The following is a 24,221-nucleotide window of genomic DNA, read 5'->3' as shown; positions in this document are numbered from 1 at the left end:
GTTGCAAACTAGTGGGTTGTAAGTGGGTGTTTAAGAAAAATCTTATGCTTCATGGTACTATAGAAAAATGTAAGGTTCAACTTGTGACCAAGGGTTGTACTCAAAAGGAAGATGAAGATATTTTTGATACTTATTCACTTGTCGCTAGACTAACCATGATAAGAGTACTACTTTTTTTGGTTGTCTCACATGGTCTTCTCGTTCATCAAATGGATGTTAAGACAACTTTTCTTAATGGAGAGTTGAATGAGAAAATCTATATGAATCAGCCTGATGGGTTTGTATTAGAAGGTCCGGAGGACAAGGTATGTAAGTTGCTGAAATCTTTGTATGATCTGAAACAAGCTCCTAAGCAATGGTATGAGAAGTTCGATAGAACTTTAACATCTGTTGTATTTTTAGTTAATGAGGCTGATAGTTGTATATACTATCGCTATGGTAGGGGCAGGGGGTTATTCTATGTTTGTATGTTGATGACATATTGATGTTTGGGATGAATCTTGAAGTGATTAACGAGGTTAGGTCCTTTATGTCCCAAATTTTTTATATAAAAGATTTGAATGCGGCTGTTGTCATCTTAAACATTAAGTTATTCAAAGGTGAGAATGTGATTACACTATTGCAATCTCATTATGTGGAGAAAAATATTGAGTCGTTTCAGCTATATGGATAGTTAAGTTTTCTCTAACACCATATGATTCTAGCTTAATACTTCGAAAGAATAATGGGATAACTAGAGATCAATTGAGATACTCTCAGATCATTAGATCACTCATGTACTTAGCTAGTGCTACGTGGTCTGATATCTCATTTATTGTGAGTAAACTAAGCTGGTTTACTTCTAATCTAGGAGATGATCATTGTCATGCAATTGAGCGAGTTATGCCCTACTTGCTAGGCACTATGAAGTATGGACTTCACTATACTGGGTACACATTGGTATTGGAGGGTTATAGTGATTCAAACTTGATATTTGATGCTGATGAGGTCAAGGATACGAGTGGATATATATTCACTCTTGGCGATGTTGCTGTCTCATGGAGGTCTTGCAAACAGACCATTTTGACGAGGTCAGCCATAGAAGCAGAACTCACTGCATTAGACACATCAACCATTGAAGCAGAATGGATGCATGAGTTCTTGATGGACTTACCTATTGTTGAGAAACTGATACTAGCTATTCTTATGAATTGTGATAATCAAGCTGTAATTGTCAAAGTAAACATTTCTAAGGATAATATGAAGTCCTCAAGACATGTGAAGCGACGAGTGAAGTCTATCAGTAAACTGAGAAACTCCAGAGTAATATCATTAAATTATATTAAAACAGCTAATAACCTGGCAGATCCCTTTACAAAGAGACTATCACGGAATGCAATAGATAGTGCATCGAAGGAGATGGGTATGAGACCCACATGAGTTATACTATAGTGGTAGCACAACCTATGTGATCGGAGATCCCGTAAATTAGGACCTGAGAAGAATAGATTATCGGTTGACTAGAGGAGAATATCTTTATTTTTGACCCACTCAAGTGAAGATGCATTACTCTCAAAATCTGTAGGCAGGTTGGCTATTGCCTAAATGTGTTCTATTTACTTTAATTAGTGAAGATGCTATTTTACAGAGTATTTTTGAAAGAACACACATATATGAGCCCGACTGTTAGACGGTCACAGTCTATGAGAGTTGGGTAATCTCTATTAAGCTCGTAAAGAGACCAAGAAGTATGACATATAAGCTCCACCCGCAGGGTAGTCTATAGTCATCCAAGTACCGGTTATGACTTTAAGTGAAACTTATTCTCACAAAACTTGCAATTCAAGGCATAGTTCATTGTCCAAGTCATGGATGAGTGTAATTTAAAGCTCTAGGTGGATGTTCAATTTAGCAGTCTCCACAAAAACGCTGGTATATAAAACAATAGAGAAAATCAAGCAAATCTCTATGGGACTTTAAGATCTTGTGAGGGTTATTAGAATTATAGGGACCCATATAATTTTAATAATTCTCAATGACCTATCTTATGGAGAAACGACCCATCATAAGGCCCTCCATCTATTAGTACTATATTGCTAATGGATGTGGAGGTAATGGGTTTTCTTCATGTAAAAACCTCACATCATTAGAGATAATAATATAGGCTACTAATTAGAGAGTATCCTTAATTTGAGAACACTCTTATTATGTAAATCTATATAAGAATTAGGAGTTTTACCTTTTTCTCTTTATTACACTAGCGTTGTAGTCTACTTCATCTCGGCATCGGCGTGCACTATCGAATGGGAGAGAAAGTCTCCGAAACCCTCACTCTTGAGATATTGCACTGAGAGAGAACGAATAAAGTTTTTAAAAAGCGCTTCACATAGCTGTTCAAATTCTTCACCATGGCTCGTTTTCCTGGTCGGCTAGGTACCACTTGCTGTCATCGTCAATAGGATCCATCATATCGTGAACACGACGCAACCGGCATCTTCAGCAACATCCACAACGCAGGACCAATACGCAAAAATTATATTACTCGTACTTTATTTCCTACTATTCTTAATTTTAAGTATAGTAAATTTAGTCATATGTAGCTCTATTATATACATGTCTAGATTATATTATGATAATATGAACATATTAGTTTATCAGATTACGCTCATAAATAATTTATAAATTAAATTAAATCTAAAAATATTTATATTTCCGACCGAATTTACCTAGAGAATCGACTTAATGGAGAATCACTTCCAAAGAATTTAGATGACGGAGCTCTACAAGATCTTGTACACCTCCGCCAGCTACATCATCACCGCCGCCGCGCAGGACTCCGCGGTCCCGTTTCTCGGTCTCGTTGGGACCGTCCAGCTCGCCGCCAACCTACTGAAGGACACCACCTCCTCTCTCTTTCCTCCTCCTCTTTCTTGACGGACACCGATGCCTTGGCCAGGAAGCCCAGGGGTGGGCCGTCGGCCGGGCTGGCCATGAACGCGCGGAGGCGCGGGAAGTGGCGCCACCCCGACGGCGGCCGCTTGGAGAGCAGCACCTTCTTGTACCACGCCTTGAGGTTCTGGACGCGGCTCTAGCACTGGGCGCGAGTGCAGTTGAAGCGTCGCCCCGCAACGGCGCGGTGGGCGTTGACGGGCTGGCCGCGGCGTGCCACTCCTTCACGAAGAGGGGCACGGGCACCGCTTTAGGTAGAGCGGGCCCCACGCACCAATGAGGGCTGACGTCTCGCCGTCGCCCCACTCGACGGCACGGTGCGGCGGCTCGCGGTTGGGCATGCTGGGCCTGGGCGCGCGGACTCAGCTCGAGGCTAGGCCAACTCCAACAACTACCTTAAAATTTCGTACTCTATAACACTATTGTAGTATCCACTATCACTATTACAGCACTATTTTTTTCAACCATCTCCAATAGATACTCTATAAATTAATCTTATCTTCTCTCCTATATTTTTTCCTTTAATCGTCCATTCTCGTCCCTGCTCCTCCGCCATTCCTGCTCCTCCGTCATTCCTGCTCCTCCCTTCCTCATCCCTGCGCTCCGCTCTTCGTCCATCGGCTCGCAGGCGTCCTCGCCGTCCTACCATCTGCGCGCTCTCCCGAGCTCGTCGCATCCACGACCATGTCGAACGGCACCGAGAAGCAGGCCCAAAGGCCCCCGGCGGTCGCCGCGGACACGGAGATCTAGAAGGAGTTCTCCCGCTTCGACGCGGACGGTGATGGCCGGATTTCCCCTTCCGAGCTGGCCGCAGTCTCGCGCGCCATCTCCCCGCCGGCCAGCTCCTCGCACAGGGCGCACAAAGTGGCCGCCATGATGGACGAGCTCGACACCGACCGCGACGGCTTCGTGGACCTCGGCGAGTTCACAACCTTCCACGCACGCGGCCGCGGGGACGGCGAGCTCGAGGCCGAGCTGCGTGCTACCTTCGACGTGGACGGCGACGGATGCGTCCGCATACAGTGTTGCGGCTTCGACGATTCATCCGCAAAAAAGCCGTCCATCTCTCCTTCCTTTGCCGCTACCTCATTCCTGTAGCACTTGATGTCAACTCTGTTGGAGATGGTTGCTGGTGCTACAGTAGACCGCAAAGTACTGTAGCTCTAGAATTTGCCGATTTACCGATTCCGTTGGAATTGGCCTGGCTAAGTATTCGGTACTCAGGTGGCTGTATGCCTGTACGGTTGATCGGTTGCATTGAAGGTTGAACAAATAAGATCTCGAACCTGCAAACTACACAGACGACCGCTCTTGCAAGCAACGACGACCAGCCAGGCAGCCACCCACAATTGCCATTTACCAGTGTAACTGTAAATGAGATACTCCGTATTAGGCACAAGGGAGGGAAAAAATCATTGGTGGGTAGCTCATTATTCTCCTCAAGAGAGGAAAAGCAGCTTTTTGTGGGTACTGGGTAACCACAGCAATTTAAATTTCATCGATTTTTAGAGAAAATTAAAATATCTAATTCTAGAGAAAAAAAATTATTGACACACAGGACCCACAGAGTTCGGTCTTTTCACCGGGGGATGAAAATTTTAAATAGAAATTGAAATCGCGGGTAGCTATGCGTCTACAATTATTCCTCTCAGCTTTCCGTCTCCTATCAGATGGGACCACTACTTGGTCATTGCGAAACCGACAGTACACAGGAATTGCAAAGACTGAAACCAGCTGCGCATAGAAAATCCGTTTAGCACAGCCGTGCGTCGCAGTTTACTAGGAAAACTAACGCTTAATCATCCCTGCGATATTCTGCATCGTAAATAACACTGAAATAGAGGGCCTCAAGTGCAATCTTACATAAAAAACAAGGCATGTACGCTGCATTTGATACGGATCATATAAATAACGCATACATGAGTACCAGTGTACCACCAACAAAGAACAAATACACGGTAAGGCATCACAGGTTCGCAAGGTACGAATTGCATATTTCACGTACCGAACTCAGCAGTTTTTTGGTTGAGTTCTACGCTACACCAAGTCCTGATTGTAAGTTTATAAAGCACCTACCAAGGGAATGCCAGAATTTTGTTTCAAGTTTGGATTTAATCCTTAGGATTTAGATCTAAAGTCCTCTAATCCAAACATACCCTACACGTTGGAAAGGAAGTGTATAAAGGAATGTACCCATTTGAGTGGGAAAAGAGACAGGCGCGCACCAAAATGTTCTTGAAAGGAACACTCAATTTGCCTATGTCACTGTAGCTTTGGTGTCATAAATCCTGAATAAACAAATTCAGAACTCAGAACGCCTGAATCCACTTAAATTGCAATTTTGGGCGCAAATGTGCGCGAGAAGAACCTTGAATTATAAAGAGCATCTAGCAAAAATCTGAAAATCATATCATCTATGAGCTAAACCAGATGGGGTAGTACTCCACTTTGACTCTAGCTTTTGGTTGATTGCATGTCGTGATACATTATGTCATCACAAAATTTATTTGTGCAGTTTGCTTTTAGAAGGCGAGCTCCTTGCGTCATTTCTTATATCGCCACAGTGGGGTTCACCGCATCCATGAGTTTGTATCGTTTCTCTTGAACACCAGCAACACCCATTTGTATCTCAATTATTGTGTGTAGAGGTATCTACAGGAACATATATTCAGTTACAATGGACAAAGGTTGCAATTATACTGAAAGACGTTGGCCTGTCACACATTGCCTTACCTCAATATTGGGGACTTCTTCAAGTGGTCTGTCCGCAAAATATGCATAAAGTGCTCTTAACACAGCCTATACAACAAATTTCCCTCATGCATCACAATAGCAAAGCACCCAAAGAGGGGGGCGGGGGGGGGGGGACAGTTCAGAATAATGTGAAAATTGGACCTTCTTACCTGGTGAGCTATGACTACAACTGGTGCACGCTGCCGTTCAAGCTCAATTATTACAGGTTCTAATCTGGACAGAGAAGAATGTCAAGATTAAGTGACAAAGAAGATAATTACAGTGACAACTACGTAAAGAGGCATGCAATAATATCAAGTAGCCTATATTAACCTTTGGATGACATCAAGATAAGATTCTCCTCTCGGATAACGATACCTCAGCTTGTCTTTTCTACGTGATCTGAAGAAGATGACAGATGTAAAAGTGAGGCGAACGGTATGGGAGGATCCTATTGAATAATTATATATATGTAATAACAGATAATGAATAATGTCTATAAGACCAGCCCAGGCTGAGGCCATAATGGCCAGCAAGGCTAATAGCAACAAAGTACCAGATTTACAAGATACCAGAAGAATGCACATGTAGTTGAATAATATTCTCAATAAGAGGGGAGAAATTTGCTTTAAAATGGTATAATATATGTGATTTACGCACTCATAGTCTTCAGGTTTAATTTTCTTTATTTCATCATATGTCATCCCATCACAGACGCCGGCATTTATCTCATCAAGAGCACGCCATTGTATCTAGAAGAAATGTGGGGAAACAAGTTAGTTTTGCTAATTTCTATAAGTAGAGGACAATTTTGCTGGACATTTTTATTAGACATGACAACTGACCTTTGGAAAGCCAATGATCGGATGTGATGTTAATATTGTCCTCTGGAGTGTGCTAGTCCATATCTGAATTGATTGTTGCAGGTAAATTTAATAAATATGTTTTTTCCTCCACGCTGAGAAGCAAATGGTATACTTACAGAGGCAATCCTCTCAGACTTCAGTCGCTTCTCCACAAAGCTTGCAAGCTTCCTTGAATAAAGTTCACCCGCCTCACTGCACACCATTTATCCCATCACGTGAAAGCCAAAAGCAGAAGATTGAAAAATTAGTATACATAGAGAACTGCTAAAATATAGGATACATGAACATGCATGGAATTACTTTTTTCCCATACATGTAACTCTCTCCCTCGCTTTCTTTTATTTTTTCCCATTGAGGTAAACAGAGCAGATGAGAGCCCACAAGCTTGCTCTAGACATTAGAGGTTACTGATAGGTTTACCACCAAGGTTTATACCTATCAGTCTATCACAAGTTCAATTGACATTACATATAGCACAAAGTCCGTCAATGATTATCTAATAACCAATACGACACTCAACAGGAAAGAGCAAAAACCTTAGATCAATTAGCAAAGAAAGGATGACGATTGCTCAACTCAAAATTTTATTTTCTGATCTTTCACCTTATAGAGGTTGTGCGTGGTTTTACTGCTGACATACAAGATCATGAACATTTGAAACTTATCATGGATTTTTCCTTAGTGTGGCACCCCAAACTAAATGTGGTTTGGTATGACAGCAAAAGCTATATAACAAAATTGCAGAACAAAGAAATTAGAGATGCTAATGACAGAATTGCAGAATAAAGAAACTTAAGACCTCAAAGAAGAATCTCCACCAATTCTTCCTCTGACATTATCTAAACTTTCACCATGTCTTGTTAGCAGGATAGGGCGAGGTGTCAGATGACAGTTCACCTGTAACAAAACATGAGACAGCTAGTTAAAATAAATAGAATCAAAACTGTCAAGTAACACTTCTTTCAAGTATACAAATGCTACTTTTGATAAGAAATAAACCAAACTCGTTCAGAATAGTACAAAAATAAGCATGATGTGGAGGACCATTATCAATATATATTCTTTATATCAACTTGAAACTAAGGGAGCATGGGAAGAGGAAGTTGAACAATCCCAAAGACAAAGTAACCAATCTCTGAATATATATCCAACCAGAAACCATAATAATTCTATGGAAATCCGTTAAGATTAAAACCATAATAATTCTAAGGAAATCCGTAAGTTTTATCCAACCATCTACAGTCAGTAGCCTATGAGATTCTCTATGACTTTATTACCATATTGCGAAGATACTGAGAAGAGTGAGGAAACACTTGCAAAAATATTGAGATAACCATACAATCAATTAGAAAGACCCCCAACAGATTAGATGTCCATATCATTGAGTCACTAAACAAAACACATATTACGACTTGACCTGCATCTAATCCAAGGGAAACTAAAATTGTAACAAACTTCAGAGATATCAAGTAACCTAAAGGTGTGCACAATAAAAGGTTCAGATTTTCTGGGTATGTACCAAGAAGAAAACAATCCGTCCAGGCAAGTAACCACTTATATCGTTGATCTGCATGAAAACCGAAGTAGGGTATGAGATCAGGAATATGTCACTAGTAGCTAGGCTGCAAGTAAATATTGTGTTTCATCTCAAAACAGTGCATATGCCTCTACTCCACAAATTAGTATTTGTATGATAAACAAACGGAGAACTAGTTCAAGAATGTGTGATTAAGGAGCATGCAGTAGCTACAAAAGAAATAGAAACTGGAAAATAGAAGCTCAGTAGTAATATCAAGGGGACTAAACTTTGGATATATTTTTACATGTATGGTTTGACGGTTCACACATACCTGTAGTTGGCCCCCATTCCCACTAACCATGTCGATCATTTTTATGTAAGAGCCTTCTTCCACCGGTTCATAGACCTGCAGAGGTTTCAGGTTGTTTGCATATAACTATTCCACATTCTAGAAAAACGATAGTCTTCCTATATAACATAGTTCGCAATTGTGGACCTTTTCATAATAGGCCAATCGCTCTTTGAAATCTCGTACACCGGCTTCAAAATCTGTCCTGTAATACAAAAGACAGTAATGGCATCAACAAGTGTACCGACAGGATGAGGACAAGCAAGTAAATAAGTTATTTCTCACTGCTCCGCGTAATCAGGACTTTGCTGAACTTTCAAGCGTATATTCCTCTCGAGAACATCCTGGTCATTACATATTGTTTCCAAAAATATGATCTGGAAAGTAAAGGGAAAGAAATATATGTTAAAGGGCAATAATAACAGATCCCAAACCATACAATAACTTAATATAGTGTTGGGTATTCCACAATGCTTGTATGCAATGATTAGTGAACAATCTTATCAAAAATAGAAAAAGGTCGTGGTCAAATGGTTTGAAGTGCCATAATTTCCATTTTTCTATTTCGAAGCAAGGTTTACAAAACCGTTTGGAGCATGAAAATCGAGACCTGGCAGTAACCGAAAAATCGCGGTTATCGCAATAACGGCTCGAAATTTGGCGAGAATTCGCTCAAAATTCACTTGGTCAAATTTGAAATTCGGCAAGAACTCGGACCGAATCGATCGAACGGTAACCGCTCGGTTTGCACCGGTTACCGAGCAGTTTCGCCGATTTATCGAGCGCATTTTCCGAATTTTCCGCATTGTCGGTAACCGCTCGGTTTTGTCGGTAACCGTTCTGTTTTAGCGATTTATCGAGCGGTTTTCTCGAATTTCAGTGATGTTCAACAAAAAAAACCAAAAAAATGTCTCAACCTTATAAAATCAATAACTAATTCATCTGAGCTTCAAATCAAGTGAAACAAATTTTGTTAGTTTCCTTGTTACTCATAGAAAAGTTGAATATTTTCTGTTAGAAAATGTATTTGCTAAACCAAGTTAAATGCATAGTTTACTCTTTGCTAATCCAAAAATCATGAAACCAATTTTGTTAGTCTTCTTAGATGATCTTATGTCTTTTAAAAATACATGAACTCATGAAATAGTTATTGTAACATGCAGGATTGTATAAATATGTTGCAACTTGATTAATTCATAACTAACCCATCACACCTCCAAAATTAGTAAAGCCACTTTTATTAGTTTACTTATACTATGTTTTATGTAGGAAAAATAATGGTAGACATGAAAAAGTTAATTACAATGTTGTTTCTTAACATATTCACTTTATGCTTTTGAGCTTTGTAAAAATCATGGAGAAATTAATAAAACTCTAACTAAAGTGAAACCAATTTTAAAAATCCTCTTAAGATACACCCTACACAAGAAAAATATGTATTTGCATGTTAAACTTTTCCTTAATATGAGTTGATAAATAAGTTGCGCGCTTCAAGTTTTTTCTTTTTTTTTTCAAACTTCCTCCCTAAGAATATGATGCAACAACATTATTTTTGAAAAAAAATAAAATTCACAGAATTTCTTAGAATTGTCTCTAGTTTTTTTTTTAGGATTTTTTCTGATTTTTTATTTTTATTTTTATTTTTTTTTGAATTTTTTGAATTCAAATTCGGTAACCGATCGGTTTATATTATCGGACCGGAGCGGTAAGGTCGGTTACAGCGAATGTCGAGCGGTAACCGACGAATTTGTTAACCCTGTTTCGAAGTGCCCTCCATCTATTTTAATTACTTCAGGGGGCTACCACAAGAACAAGATGTTTAAGAGGAAAGGAATAGCATTCACTCTTATACATGGAATGCACCCAACATAAATTGTTTGAAGTGCCATAATTTTAAATGCATGGACGTGGGCAGTGATATTGAAAGCTGTAGGGGTGACATATAACCAGCTGTGCAGAGAATCAGCAGTGATGGCTGACAACTGCCAAACAATGTTATTGGCACTTAGCAGGAGAATAGTGTAACAAATAACCAAAAATATAGACAAGATGTACACACTGATTCAACTTTACCTTACATTTTCCTTCAGCCATTTTCATCAGCATGTTTCTCCGTCTTCTTGTGCTGTTTGTGGCATCAAAAATACCAACCTGCGGACCAGCTGGAAAGTCAATTATAAAAAAAAATATTAACAGGATATCACCAAATTTTTGCCCTACCTGGCCACCTTCCTGCATCCAGGATAGCATATCTTCCATTGCTAACGCTGCCACCTGTAAAATGAGGGACAAATCTTACCAGGAAAGAAGAAAGCAGTGTGTGTTTCGTGAAAAGGCATACAAGATACCACCTCTATATTCTCAAATAGATGCCATTTTAGAATGTGTGCTACAGTTGGAACTAATGCATAGTAAATGGTTGTATTTTTCTTCATTGTTTTCGAGATTGCAGCAGCAGCAATTCACTAACCTCGTTACGTGCCTCCACACCCTCCCTGTTATCTCCACGAAAGAAATCAGCAGTCTGCTTTGAAGAACTAGATGCAATTAGATAATTCTTCTTGGCAAAAGATCATATAGGATCATAATGAAGCCGATATTACAAGTTATTCATTTCTCATAATTATTATCAGAAACTAAGATTACAAGTTTTCATTTCTCATAAAAATTATCAGAGAATAAGTAAAAGCATGAGAGTTAAAAAAAATGTGCCGTTACTGTGTAAAAAATACTACAAAACCACTACCGGTAACAAGTCAAAAAAAATTGTACGTACCTGATTAGTGCCATGCTTGAGCCGGCGGTACTACATTTGAAATACCCCCCCAAAAAAACAAAAGCTGCAGGATTAGTGATTACTACCATGGACACATGTGAGCCTCTGCAAAATCATTGTAAGTTAAGTGTTCACCTTTCCAACATTGAAGTGTTTTGTTCCATGACCTAACCATCGAAGATATCTTGTAAGTTTAGCTGCTGTAAAGGTCTTACCACGAGCTGGCAGCCCAACCTAGAATGTACTTGAAGAAAAAGAAAGTGTGCCAATGAATTAATAGGAATGGTTGCAGCAACATCTGAATATATGCTTATCTCTCTTTAGATACAATATAGAGCTGAACCATGCACACAAAAAGAAAAGTCTATATTTTGTGAGGATGTGCCGTACATTCTTTTATAGGCGGAATAATTGAAGAAAATAAAAGGAAGCTGGGTACAGAGTACTGTATTAACTTATGTACATCAGAACAAATGGTGTGCAATCTGCAGGAAAAACTGGATGCATCTTTCATAGTAGACCAGTCAAATCCATTAGCAAGTTACTTTCTGTGGATTTTGGGGTGAAAAAAAATGCTGTGAGAAGTTCTTACACTCTTACGAAACACAGATTTTATAATATAAGATAAAAGCGGCGTACCTACTACCTACAAGGTAAAGCGAACAATTCTAAGTGCAAGAAAATTACCAACACGATGGCCAACTTGCGGTCCTCTTTTGGGCCATACATCTGGTCAGCTACTGCTGCTGCTGCAACAGCTCCTCCTGCTGCTGGCATACCCTGCTGGTGACAGCTGTCAGAAGTTAAGATGACAGAAAATGGAGCAGCAAGTTTTGACAGGTTCAGAAGCTGTTACAAGGAATATTTTACTTTTCACATATATTTGACAGAGTGATAGACTGAAACCAAACATGCCCTAAGAAGTTATGAAGTTACACTTTGGTCCTTAAAGGTTAATACCTATTACCACATATCAGCAAGCTCAGTGATACAGACTACAGAGATCATACATGCCATTTGCCCATAAATATTTAAATTTAAGAATCTACAATTCGAGCATAGCATAGAGCTCATAATTAAGTAAAATTTATGATGTGAAATGAAGTTCTGCGTTATGTACAACCTTTGTTTCAGAATCCAACTTGATGTTGCTCATTGAAAAGGTTTGATTTGTTGGTCTTGCAAACTTTGGTGAGCCAACACCTCTATCAACAAATACTGCCCTTTGTTCTTCCAGTGATGGTGCATGTCCTCCAGTTGCATCCTGAGGCACAAGTTATAAAGCACCCTTGATTAATTCATTTATAACTGCTAAAAGTATAGATTCATAGGGCCACATATCCCAGATGGCAAGAAAGGTTGACAAAATATTTTTGGTGTTTATGCCATCTAAATAGGATGCAAAGGCCATGCCGACCATACCAGAGACATAAATCACAATAAAGTACATGAATGAATATAGGCCCAACTTTTCAGTATATCAGGAAAAATGTTGCAAAATTTTTAGCTATCAGATATAGAAAGGAAGAAACCTACAGGAGGATGAACTTGCACAGATAACAAGTTTAAGCCAATAACAGATGTTAAACGGACAAAAAAAGGACGAACCATGAGATACAAATTCATGATCTGCTATTGCTCAAATGATAATGTATAAGAAACTTGCGAAGAAGTTTGATACTGATGTGGCTTACGTTCAAATAAGTAAAGGAAAGTAGATGGCTTCATGACCTAAAAGGTCCATTGTTATGATCCTAGGATCATTAGGGGGGATAAACACCACCGAGAGAATAACCGGGTGGCGACGGCTGCTAGGGGAGGGATTAAACTAGAGGGAGGACTTAGATTAATTCTTCTTTGCTTGATTACAAAGGGTGGCAGCTGTGTGCCTTATATAAGCCTAACTCTAACAACTTGACTAATAAATTCTAGATAGGATAAGAGCCTAACAAACCAACAGATATACTAACTAATCTATCATAACCTCCCTGATCTCGTGCTACAGTGCCACAGCTACTGTTCATGTGTGTGAACAGTATTTCCTGTACATAACAGTTGTGATGGACCGATCTAAATGGTCCTAATGGGTTGAACATGACATTTTCCCCCTCCTTTTGAGCAGCTCGTCCTCGAGCTGCAGGGTGGCGGCCATGGTTGCAGCCCTTGAAATCCCTATGTTGACGAACGGTTGTAGCGTCAGCATCCCATCACGTGAGAACACCAAGTTGTCCAGAGTGTCTTGCTCGCGCTGCTGCTTGTGGTCATCCATCTATCTGTTGTGGCATATTGTTGTAGCGCCACGAGTGGCTCTGGTATTGTCGCCCATGAGATAGCAACGGCAAAGCCACTGGCAGCGCTAGCGGCGAGATCAACGGGGGGCGCAGTCGCGCCAAGGATGGCCTCGGTGGCATCACCCATAGGGTTAGCGACGGCGAAACCATCGGTAGCGCCAACGGTGAGGCCGAGTAATGCTAAACGATGAGGTGATGTAGCCGCACCAAACCTGACCTCACTGTCGCTGCCCAACAGGGTAGCAACGGAGAAATCAGCGAAGGCGCAACGAAGTTAGATGGTGTGGTAGACACTGTTGGCCCTAGTGGCATTGCCCATAGGGATGGTGACAGCGAAACCAACAGCAGCGGTGATGAAGATGAGAGCGTGGATGAAACCATGGGTTGGGATCAGCAGTCTCTGGTACCATATGTTATGATCTTAGGATCATTAGGGGGCTAAACACCGCCGAGAGGATAGCCAGGTGGCGTCAACTCCTAGGGGAGGGATTAGACTAGAGGGGAGACTTAGATTAATTTTTCTTTGCTTGATTACAAAGGGTGGCAACCGTGTGCCTTATATAGGTATAACTCTAACAACTTCAATAACAAACTCTAGATAGGATAAGAGCCTAACAAACCAATAGATATACTAACTAATCTATCCCAACCTCCCTGATGAATTAAAGATCTAAAGACAGTAACTAACTTACTGCATGCTTGAACAAGTTAAGATGGTATTATTGAAGAAGTAACTTCTAAGCTGCCAAAATTAGCACAGTCTTCAGTAAAAAGTACAACTATCTTTTGTAAGGTAGAACACCTAAAATTACAACACTCGCACAACTTTAAGCTAACAATTAACTGAACATGAAACTAAAGTTATACCTTCATAGTGTTAGCATGGTCATTTGGGGATGCATCGCCTTTGACTGAGTTGTGTAAATTGCCCTTTTTGGTATCATTGTTTGAGGAACTCCCAGTGTGCAATAATGAACGTGGATTTTCAGTTAAGTTAGCTGCATAAACAACACCTGAGCCCATGTTTGGTGTTGGAACTACATACTTCTCTAAATCAGGCTCCAGACCAGAAGTGACACCATTCTGCTTGAAGTAACAAGAAAAAAATGGCAGAATAGAAAAGGAAGCAGCACAAATTTGAAATAGCAACATAGGCAGCAGTTGTGAGTGAAGAGAATTCTTTTGAATGTACACATGAGCCTGCACTGCTCTTGTCCTAAAAAATGCTTTATCTCAGTTCTTTATACTTGGATATATTTTGCCAAATGGTCATAATCTTCATAATGATATGCTTAGTATTTTTTAAGATTATATGGTGACAAACGATTTACAATCCCAGTCACATTACCATCTCCAGGAAGCACATCATGTCGTCATATCAACTAACAACAGGACAATTGATAACTCATTGGGAGAAATGAGTTTAGCATGGACCCAAACAAATTGGTGAGATCCACAACCAAGTAGCAATATGTGCCAAGCTATCTACTGCACCAACAGCACTCTCACTGACTGTTAAATACCAACCACTGATTGGAACCCATTCCTAGATGCCTAGCTGTGACCAGGGTTTGAAAATTCGTCAGTTACTGGTCGATAACCGCAATTACTGAGCTTACCAGTCCACACTGATTTCATAATGCGACCGGTTTTCGAATTTGAATTTAAAAAATTAAAAAATCACAAAAAAATCCTAAAAAAACTAGAGCCAATTCTAAGACCTTCTGTGAAAAAAAACAAAAATAATGTCATTTGCATCATATTCTATAAGGACGAAGTTTGAAAACAAAAAGGAAAAAGTTGAAGCGTGCAACTCATTTATTAACTTATGTTAAGGAAAAACTTAACATGCCAACACATATTTTCTTGTGTAGGCGTATCTTAAGAGGATCTTTAAAATTGGTTTCACTTCATTTAGAGTTTTATTAATTTCTCCATGATTTTTATAAAGTTCACCAGCAGAAAGTGAACATATTAAGAAATAGCATTGTAATTAACCTTTTCATGTCTAGCATTATTTTTCCTACATAAAACATAGTATAAGTAAACTAATAAAAGTGGTTTCACTAATTTTAGAGGTGTGATGGGTTAGTTATGAATTAATCTAGTTGCAACACATTTACACAATCCTACATATTACAATAACTATTTCATGAGTTCATGTATTTTTAAAAGACATAGGATCATGTAAAAAGACTAACAAAATTGGTTTCATGATTTTTGGATTAACAAAGAGTTAACTATGCATTTAACTAGGTTTAGCAAATACATTTTCTCACCGAAAATATTCAACTTTTTTATGAGTATAAATACTTTTATCATGCAGATCATGTTACAAGGAAACCAACAAAATTTGTTTCACTTGATTTGAAGCTCGGACGAATTAGTTATTGATTTTACAAGGTTGAGCTATTTGTTTGGTTTTTTGTTGAACTTCACTGGTTACCGAGAAATGCGCTCGGTAAACCGGAAAATTCGACCGGTTACCGGTGAATGCGGTCAATGCGGCAAAACCAATCGATAAATCGGTCAATTCGGTCGGTTACCGTTCGGTCGATTCGGTCTGAATTTGTCCGAATTCTCGCCGAATTTTGACCGGTTTTTGCGGTAACCACGCATCTCCGGTTACCATCGGGGACCGGTTTTCGGGGTCCAAACAAATTTGTGAACCTTCGCTATTACTGGTGTCACTGGTCAAAGAGTTGTCTCCATAACCAGTTTTGTAACATTAAGTCATAATTACTATTTATAAAAGCAGTTAGTCCAATTTTTTATAAAAGCAGTTAAACATATTTCATACCTTCGCACTGGATTCCAATCCAGCATTCATTACAACATCATGGTCCCCTCGCACCCTTGAAGGCTGAATATACTCCTGATGAGCCCTCCAACTAGCAGCCAGGTCAAATGGGGATAACATTTCTGTCTCAACCCGAACCTTGCACTCAAGTACATCATTCTCTTCATCAAGTTTAAAAACCGCAGCCCTCATTTCCACTTCATTATTCCTGCAACCTAGTGATCGGTTTGGCCCCTCCTCAGCAATGCATCGTGAACTATCGTCATTTGGCTTCAACACAAACTTGAAATCCAGCGTTTCTAATAAAAGAAGTGCATAAAAAAAGCTAGTTAGAATGCTAAAAGGTAAAAAATGGTAATTAATTCCAACCTGAACATGTATGGACGATGCACCCAGTTAACCAGAGCAAACGGTCAGTTCACAAATCACTTAATCTCATTTCAGAAGCACAACTTCACATACTGCATTGTCTGTTTCCCTGATAAACTAGAATTCATTAATTTTCCTTAAATAAAAAAAATGCCCCAGCCCATTACTCAAACACCAGTTCATCCCAACGGCACAGCACAGCAATTGACCTCGTCCGACCCCAAACCTCACCACGAAGGAACCCAAACCCCCAGTGGAGCGATGAAACCGCACGACCAGATCACCCCACTCACCGTGCTGCGAAGGGACGACGCAGCTGAGCTCCCACACGGCGGCGGAGGCCCGCTCCATTGGTAGCTGCCAAAACACCCCCAAAACGCATCAAAATACCGGGTACATAGCACGCGAGCTAGAGAGGATCCAGAGCTTACGGCTTTCGAGAGATCCCCTGAGCCGGCGACGGGATGGGAGCCGAAGAGGTACGGGGCGAGGTCGAGCTCCGCCAGGCGGGGGCTCTCCAGCTTGACGGAGACGAAGAGCTGGTCAGAGATTCCGCCGGTGCTCGCCATCGCCGGCGAGGGAGTAGGAATGCGCCGGAAGGAAGGAAGCGTCGATGTCGTGGCTTCGCGGATGTGAAGTGGAGCCCACGTGGAAGTGCGATGGTTGTTATAGTATAGGATATACACAGCTGCTGACACAGCAAGCGGGGCCGGAAGCACATTGGGCCCATCAGTCAGTGACTATCACCGCAATAACGACAGAACTCGCAGGCCCGAAGCGCCGGGAAGTTGGTGCACGACGGCGACGGTGCGCCCACATCTCGCTGACGGCGGGCCCGGGTGAGGTGGCGAGCCGTCCCCGATCCCGGATCCGAATCTCTGACGTGTTAGCGTCAAATCATTTCTATCTGACTGGAATCCAATGGCTCACACGGTGAAGTCATCGTGATTTCGCTCCTCATCAAATCAGAGGATCCCGGTCCCACCTCGTCTCCACAAAGCCTAGAGAAAAACTTCGGTGAACGGTAAGATAAAGTTAATTTGAACCGACCCGATGGTTATTTCTGCTGTGAATTTGTCTCATCATAACTAGAAATTCACTTAAGAAGGGCTGTGGGAATCTAGTTCTTATGAGTAATTACATGATAGGGTAATTTATTATCCTCGTTACTGTGTGAATTTTTAGATTTAGCAAGCCCTTATATATTTCTGATATCTATTTTATTTTTGGCATCGCTCTCGTGTTGGTCTCGGGTGGTTCTTTGCTCTATAGGACTTAGTCGCAGATAAATAACTATGCGCATTGTGCATATAGAAAGAAACTATAAAATTTGAAGACGTTACTGATTATCTCTCTCAAACTTGCCATGAATATGCAGCGATAGAAAACACTGTCACGCTGAAACATGAAGCTGAAAAGGTGGGCAGCATCTAGTTAATGGGTGCCATGTATTTTTATTTTTTTTCTTGAAAGCAGCCTTTCAGAATTTCTGGAAAATTTTCTGTTTTGTAGAGGTTTAGCAACTGGAACACTTTGTGCATTTTATCAACCTACTTGATCATATAGGGTATTTTTGGAACATAAGAATTTTGTGCGAATTTTATAGAGAACAGCTCAATTCTGTAGGGATAGGAAAAATCGCGTGTTCCAAACCAGCCTTAGGCTTCGCAAAAAAACAGACGTTGAGATGATTATAAGTCAGTCACTTACTTATAAACTCCGCTGCAGCCGAGAAACTCAAATATTGTCAAATAATTTTGCACGGGTTTGAATGATAGAAGCAATGATCCAATTTTGAACTTTTAGAACTAATCTAGCTGTTTTCTTTATCAACCCTGAAAAAAATTCTGGAACAAGTAAGCCTAGATGATCTGCAATTTGGAGACAAAACACTAGATGTAGAACTAATAAGAACAGATTTATTCAGCGAGCTCTAAAAAGTTGTGAATCTTCACTAGGACTAAAGGGAAATTTACTGTTTTCAAAAGCACATAGTAGGATGATCATTCATGTAATTGAATTTCACATTGAATGATCTCAGGGGACTCTTATTATGGTGGCAGCGGTCTGACCGATCCAAGCCTTAAGCCACCGTACCGACGCAACATGAGCGAGAGGTCACCGCACTCTTTGATGCCTCTACCATCTTCAAGGTTGGCAATGGGGAGTCCACTTACTTCTGGACTGATGCTTGGATCGGGGGCCAATCCATCCCTTCTTTGGCACCAGAACTCTTTAGCTGTGTGCAGTCGTGCTCGAGGAATAGAACGGCCAGGCAGTGCTGCTAAACCGAAGTTGGGTTTGGGACATAACCGGCACACTCTCAATTACAGCACTTGTCCAATACCTGCACCTTTGGTCCCAGCTTGGATCCATAAGTCTAGATACTGAGGAGGATCACATAATTTGGAAATGGACATCGAATGGTTTGTACTCGGCTAGATCGGCATATCAACTGATGTTCCAGTGGGCAATCCGTTTTAATGGTGCTCGACTGCTCTGAAGGGCTTGGGCGCCTTCCAAGGTCGAATTCTTTGGGTGGATGATGCTTCATGATCATCTTTGGATCGCAGTTAGGAGGAAGAGGCACGGATTGCAGCTTGATGACTCGTGTACCCATTGCTCACAGCTACCTGAGTTCACTGATCACCTCCTTCTGCACTGCGTCTTTGCACGAGAGGTGTGGGGGTGAGTCTTGGGTGTCCAAGTTCCTACACAGGGCACTCCTATCCTGCTTTGGTGATCAGACCTCCGGGGCCAAATATCAACAGACTGCCGGAAAGGTTTAGACTCCTTTATTCTACTGATCTATTGGCATGTTTGGCCGTCTCGTAATGACATCATTTTCAACCAATGCCGCACCTCTACCGACTCCATGGTAGCCCTGATTTAGGAGGACATCAGGCGCTGGTGTGCAGCCAAAGCTAAGAACTGTCTATACTCTCTGAATGGTTACAGAGCTACGGCTCAGTGATCTAGCTCTTGTTTCACTTGCCTTTCTAGTTGCTTGTTTCCTTGTATAATCTACAAAGCAACTTGTAAATTGTATTTTGGCCTCTTAAGGTTACTGTGTAACACCAATTTTGATTTCTATCTTCTTAATATAAAGATGTGTTGCTTTCCTGCGTTTTCGCGAAAGAAAGAAAAAATAGCAATTAGTTGGTATTTAGTTCCTCCAATAAATAGATGTAACCATGGAAGGATATTAAGGGTCGTGTGTACGATGCAGCTAAAATTTTACGAGCCTCAACTTGTATCCAAGAGATCAGCAACTAGGATGCAGAATAAATTAAACTTTATAAATTTTTTTGCTAATTATCCTCAAGATTTGGTGGACTCCACTTGGAGCCATCCTCGTCAAAATTTAATCATCTATGTTGATCACAATGACTTATATTTGGACGCACGTGAACTCAGATCACTCTGACTTGCTTGCATATGTCTTTAGTTCTTGAAATGCTTTCCGGCATCCTTCATCGAAACCACCTGCAAGCTGTAAATGTACTTTGGTGCAATTAGTGAATTAGTTTTATGCATAGCAATACACAGTGACATTGCAAAGTAGTTCCTGATTGGGACCAAACTACCTGATGTATGCGGAAGGCAAACCGAACACCTTGTAGAAGCAGCTCCTCGTCGTTTGCAAATGGATCTGACTTCAGTGCATTCACAATGCGGTTCATGTATTCTTTTGCAAGCTTCAACGAAGCCATCTTTAGCTGTTTAATGTAGCATGAGCATACACCATGCGTGTCAAATATTTATCAGCAAGACTCATTTGATTTGCTCAAGTTGAATGCTTTCTGCAATAAAGTGTCTCTTCTTTATTGCGACCAATCTAAATACCTAATGTGTCATATAGGTATAGGATTACATACTTGGTTTATGATTCCGGAGTTGAGCATCCATTCGCATGGGATCTTAAGATCCCTGTATCTTCCACTTGCACTGTCCCTTACTCGTTCAGTATTATGAATACCTTGTTCAATTCTACAACAAGGGAAAGTCCAATTAGGTGAATGCTGATTACTTGATATAGTACCATGCTACAAAATTCAAAAAAACCAGGAATGCAACAACTTCTTCTCGTGTTAAATGTATTTCACTCATCTACTCACTTATCCTGCAGAGCTTGCATGCGCTTGAGAGCTATAGGTGCTGCCACTCTCCTGTCATCATGGAAGGAGGATGCTTCTGATTCTAGATTCTTCAGATCTCGATAGGTGAATGCTGCTTCTCTCATGGCATCTGCTTTCTTCTCAGGCCAATTAGGAAAGTGCTTGAGCACTGCCCTTTCATCCACAAGGTATGACAATTCCCCATCAAGCCACTTCACAAACTCTTCAACATCAGCTATTTCCTTGTATGCTGCATTCTGAACTTCACTTGCCAGGAAGTTCACAAATTCTCCCTGATTTTCTACATCGGATTTAATCTGTTGGAATGAAAATTATAAGGTGATGTTTTTGGCTTAGTTTCAAAAAGCATTTAACAAAGGAATTCACTGATACCCCCAACAGTCGCAAGTGACAGTTGGAGATTGACATGGTCTCCAGAACGCGACTTTGAACATTACTTCATATTGCAATATATTTATTAACCCCAGTAAAACTATAATATTATTAAAATACTTTTTGACACAAATATGCACATATTATAACCTAAATATTTGTTAAGATGTCACTAGCCAAAGTCTAAAAGGTTTGGCTGCACACATCCCCCTTCATTTTACTGAAGGGGGCATATGAGATAAGTAAAGCATGATTCAAGTTCTACACTGATTTGTACAAATTATTATCCACCATTACAAGTTTTACTAGCAGTGTACCACTACAGAGTTTTGAACCATTATCAATTCTAGAATTAACAAGACAATAATTGGCGAAGAATTTTTTTCTGATAAATGCCATCATTGTGTTGTTCAAATTAAATAGACCGTGGAATGCACATAGACATGTTTATAAATGGTTGTGTAGTAAAGTGTTAACTTGAAAACTTTCTGAAAATTGTCTATTAGCTACCAAGATAGACCCAGGCAGGGGTATCAAGAGCCTATCTCCGAACCAACAGCTGAAGTGGTTGCACCAAAGCCTCTATCCACATTGATGCCTCATTCTGAATTAAAGAAAGCGTGGGATGCTTTCGAAGTAACACATGGATGGAAATAGAGGAAATGATATGTTCTAGTTTGAATGATGAAGGAACATGTTATACAATAAACAGATTTCCCTTGTGTATGAAACAGGCCCAAGTCTGGAGCAGAAAGCGAGGGTTGGGACAATCCTATATGCTTGGTAGAATATTTGGAAATAACGTAATCAGCGGGTGTTCGAAGGTCATGAAGAGGAACACATAAAAGTGGCTTTCAGAGTCAAGGAGGAAATCAACAATTGGCGCATGGCTCCGACGGGCAAGTTACAGGATAACTAAATGCTTAGATCTCGCATAACTTCATGTTGTCAGCCACGTCCTTCTAGTTTTTTCTTGTAAACTTTGGTTGTTGGCAGAGCTGCCAACACGAACTTCGTTTCTGTTCTCGTTTCCTCTCTGAAATGAAAAGGCAGAGCACCTGCCATCCTTCTTCTTCAAAAAAAAAAAAAAAAGTTTCTTGGTGGCAGTCCATATCTTCTCTGATGTCTCTAATTCTAAATAGAACTGATAGCTAACACGTATGAAGATAAGTAAAACAATATTTATACCTACATATGCTTGTAAATGTTAGAAAATGATGTACTTACAGCTAAAACATAGGCTGATCTGTTCTCAATCTCCCCGATCATCTCTCGGCTGTTAGTGCCTACTGGAGTTCCCGCAGATCCAGACTTTGTATCATTTTTGCCTTCACGTCGCCCAAACGACCGGTACAACTCGACTACCTCTGGCACCCTTTGTACTGCTTTTGTACTCCTCTGCAACTTGGAAGGTGGTGGAGGAGGAGCCATGCATCCTTCCTTTCTCACGTTTATTACCGGCTGGATGCATGTCGAACTGGGCGGTGGATTTGGAACCCTTGGTGCCCTTGATCTCATTAGCGCTGTCCTGGAGAATTGCTGCCTACTGTAACACGATGAGTTGTTGAGATCTATGGCTTCCTTCGCTTCGTTGTTGTTCTGGACAAACTGCTTTTCCTTGGAGTCGCTGATGCTGGTTGCAGAATTTTCCAGCTTCTTCCACAGCATCCTTTTATCAGTATCCTTCCCTTCGAGAGAGGAGACCTGGCCTTTTAGTCGGCTCACTTGGTGTCGCAATTGCTTGTTCTCCTCTTCCAGAGAGCGGTTCCTCTCGAGCAGGCCATGGAGCTTGCTTCTCAGAAGGGCAACACATGCATCGCCCTCCCTCATCATCTCTTCCTCATCAGAGGAATGATGTTTCAGTATGGTGGTATTGATTCCACTCTTATAGTTTATATATGTCTCCTACCTCCTCACTCATATAATGGTAGCATTAAAGGTTATGTTTTCTAGTGAGGTCCTGTATCATTGTTTGAGCCTACGCAAGAGAAACTTACTACTAATGTGTAGTAAGCAAGAATGGGTGGAGCATTAAGTTAGGTAGGAGCTGTAGCTGGGCTAATTACTTGTCCTTAAAGTGATTGCTATGGGGTAGCTGACTTGTCTGTTGAACTTCACTAAAGAAAATGCAGTCGTACAAGCTTACATGTTTTTCCTCTTTACCTGTGTTCCAGTTTGATTGAATTAAATGACCCCCGTATGTTTCCTGGATTTAAGTTGGATTTGAGTTCACTTGGTAGGTGCTTTTTAGATTTTAGCTTTTAGCTGCTGATGTGCTATTCTACTCTGGCAAAGAGGCAAACTATTCTGGTTTCTCCTTTTCTTTTATTTTCCCTCTATTTTCTTGTTTCTGTTCTTTCTCGAAAATTATGTTGCTTTCTCGACTCCATTGGTTGTTTTGTTCTGATTCCAAAGCGACTGTAAGCTTTCTTCTGTCTCAAGTTGTGTAAAACGAATTCAGATGGAGCTCCTTTACCAGCCAGAGGGACAACTTTCGCTAATAAGAGACAAGTAATAGTTTTGAATCAGAGGAAGAAAAGGAAATAAAGGGAAAGCCGACCAGAACAGAGAATAAAAGGAAAAAGAAAATCTGGGTGTGTTTACTTCTAACACACGTAGATGTTATATTCCTTCAGATTGTAGGTCTTATTGAGGTAACTGTAAACCTTGTGGAAGTAATGTTTTATGATTTCTGAAATATAGTTGTTATTGCACTATTGCAGCAAACCTTGGAGAAATAATGTTTCTGATCTCTGAAAATTCAAATTAAGCCTTTTTCATTTGGTATCTGAAGGCAGGCAGGCATATGTTTATGCCACTTATCAGTAGGTTTTTTTTGGGGGGGGGGGGGGGGGGCAATATGGATTGGTGTCCCTACATATTAAGCTTCTGAAACTGTTATCAAAGGTGGCAAAACATGAAGAAGTACAGTGTAAATGGAGCATAGTAAGGTGACAGCAAGAAGAGCCCTCGGTAATGTGGTGTACGGGTTCTAATTTAAAGTTCCCTGTTGCGTGGGGAATTGCTGGCACATTCAAGGAGTTCATTGACTTCATTGTCTCAACTTGCACATCTAGAT

At 40.6% G+C, this 24,221-nt stretch overlaps 2 protein-coding genes and 2 pseudogenes across 3 annotated transcripts; 1 reads left to right on the top strand and 3 right to left on the bottom strand.

The window, feature by feature from the left end:
* Positions 1–2,759: 2,759 nt before the first annotated feature.
* Positions 2,760–3,269, bottom strand: LOC133910509 (uncharacterized; annotated as a pseudogene).
* Positions 3,270–3,609: 340 nt separating this feature from the next.
* Positions 3,610–4,026, top strand: LOC133910508 (probable calcium-binding protein CML16; annotated as a pseudogene).
* Positions 4,027–4,808: 782 nt separating this feature from the next.
* On the bottom strand, positions 4,809–17,292 carry LOC133912279 (6-phosphofructo-2-kinase/fructose-2,6-bisphosphatase-like). Its single transcript, XM_062354937.1, has 23 exons — positions 17,063–17,292; positions 16,925–16,988; positions 16,263–16,561; positions 14,330–14,545; positions 12,295–12,435; positions 11,859–11,954; positions 11,307–11,405; positions 11,172–11,201; positions 10,866–10,919; positions 10,616–10,669; positions 10,469–10,546; positions 8,681–8,772; positions 8,543–8,600; positions 8,378–8,452; positions 8,047–8,094; positions 7,327–7,424; positions 6,644–6,719; positions 6,507–6,569; positions 6,322–6,413; positions 5,995–6,063; positions 5,832–5,895; positions 5,662–5,727; positions 4,809–5,580 (listed from the first exon to the last, which is right to left on the bottom strand). The coding sequence occupies exons 1-23, from the start codon at positions 17,198–17,200 to the stop codon at positions 5,479–5,481; spliced, it is 2,172 nt and encodes a 723-aa protein (XP_062210921.1). The 5' UTR covers positions 17,201–17,292; the 3' UTR covers positions 4,809–5,478.
* A 2,617-nt stretch (positions 17,293–19,909) lies between these two features.
* LOC133912278 (INCREASED PETAL GROWTH ANISOTROPY 1-like protein 1) lies at positions 19,910–23,127 on the bottom strand. Of its 2 annotated transcripts, none has more exons than XM_062354936.1 (5): positions 22,370–23,127; positions 20,750–21,066; positions 20,510–20,621; positions 20,219–20,350; positions 19,910–20,135 (listed from the first exon to the last, which is right to left on the bottom strand). In XM_062354936.1, exons 1-5 carry the CDS (start codon positions 22,973–22,975, stop codon positions 20,076–20,078), a joined length of 1,227 nt encoding a protein of 408 aa, XP_062210920.1. In that variant the 5' UTR covers positions 22,976–23,127; the 3' UTR covers positions 19,910–20,075. The 2 variants fall into 2 exon arrangements, with proteins under 2 accessions (XP_062210920.1, XP_062210919.1); XM_062354935.1 differs by having other exon boundaries at positions 19,910–20,124; positions 22,370–23,126.
* Between the last annotated feature and the right edge of the window lie 1,094 nt (positions 23,128–24,221).

Source organism: Phragmites australis, chromosome 3, assembly GCF_958298935.1.
Source record: "Phragmites australis chromosome 3, lpPhrAust1.1, whole genome shotgun sequence".
NCBI classification, from domain to species: Eukaryota; Viridiplantae; Streptophyta; class Magnoliopsida; order Poales; family Poaceae; genus Phragmites; species Phragmites australis.
This window is presented reverse-complemented; position numbering and strand designations above follow the sequence as displayed.

Coding starts and splice junctions, on each gene's coding strand:
- LOC133912279 (XM_062354937.1), bottom strand. CDS start 17,200: ATGGCGAGCACCGGCGGAATCTCTGACCAGCTCTTCGTCTCCGTCAAG. Junction 7,425..8,046: donor GACGGATTGTTTTCTTCTTG/GTACATACCCAG, acceptor GTTTTGTTACAG/GTGAACTGTCATCTGACACC. Junction 6,414..6,506: donor CGATCATTGGCTTTCCAAAG/GTCAGTTGTCAT, acceptor CATTTCTTCTAG/ATACAATGGCGTGCTCTTGA.
- LOC133912278 (XM_062354935.1), bottom strand. CDS start 22,975: ATGATGAGGGAGGGCGATGCATGTGTTGCCCTTCTGAGAAGCAAGCTC. Junction 21,067..22,369: donor GATCAGCCTATGTTTTAGCT/GTAAGTACATCA, acceptor TCATTCCAACAG/ATTAAATCCGATGTAGAAAA. Junction 20,125..20,218: donor TTGCCTTCCGCATACATCAG/GTAGTTTGGTCC, acceptor GTACATTTACAG/CTTGCAGGTGGTTTCGATGA.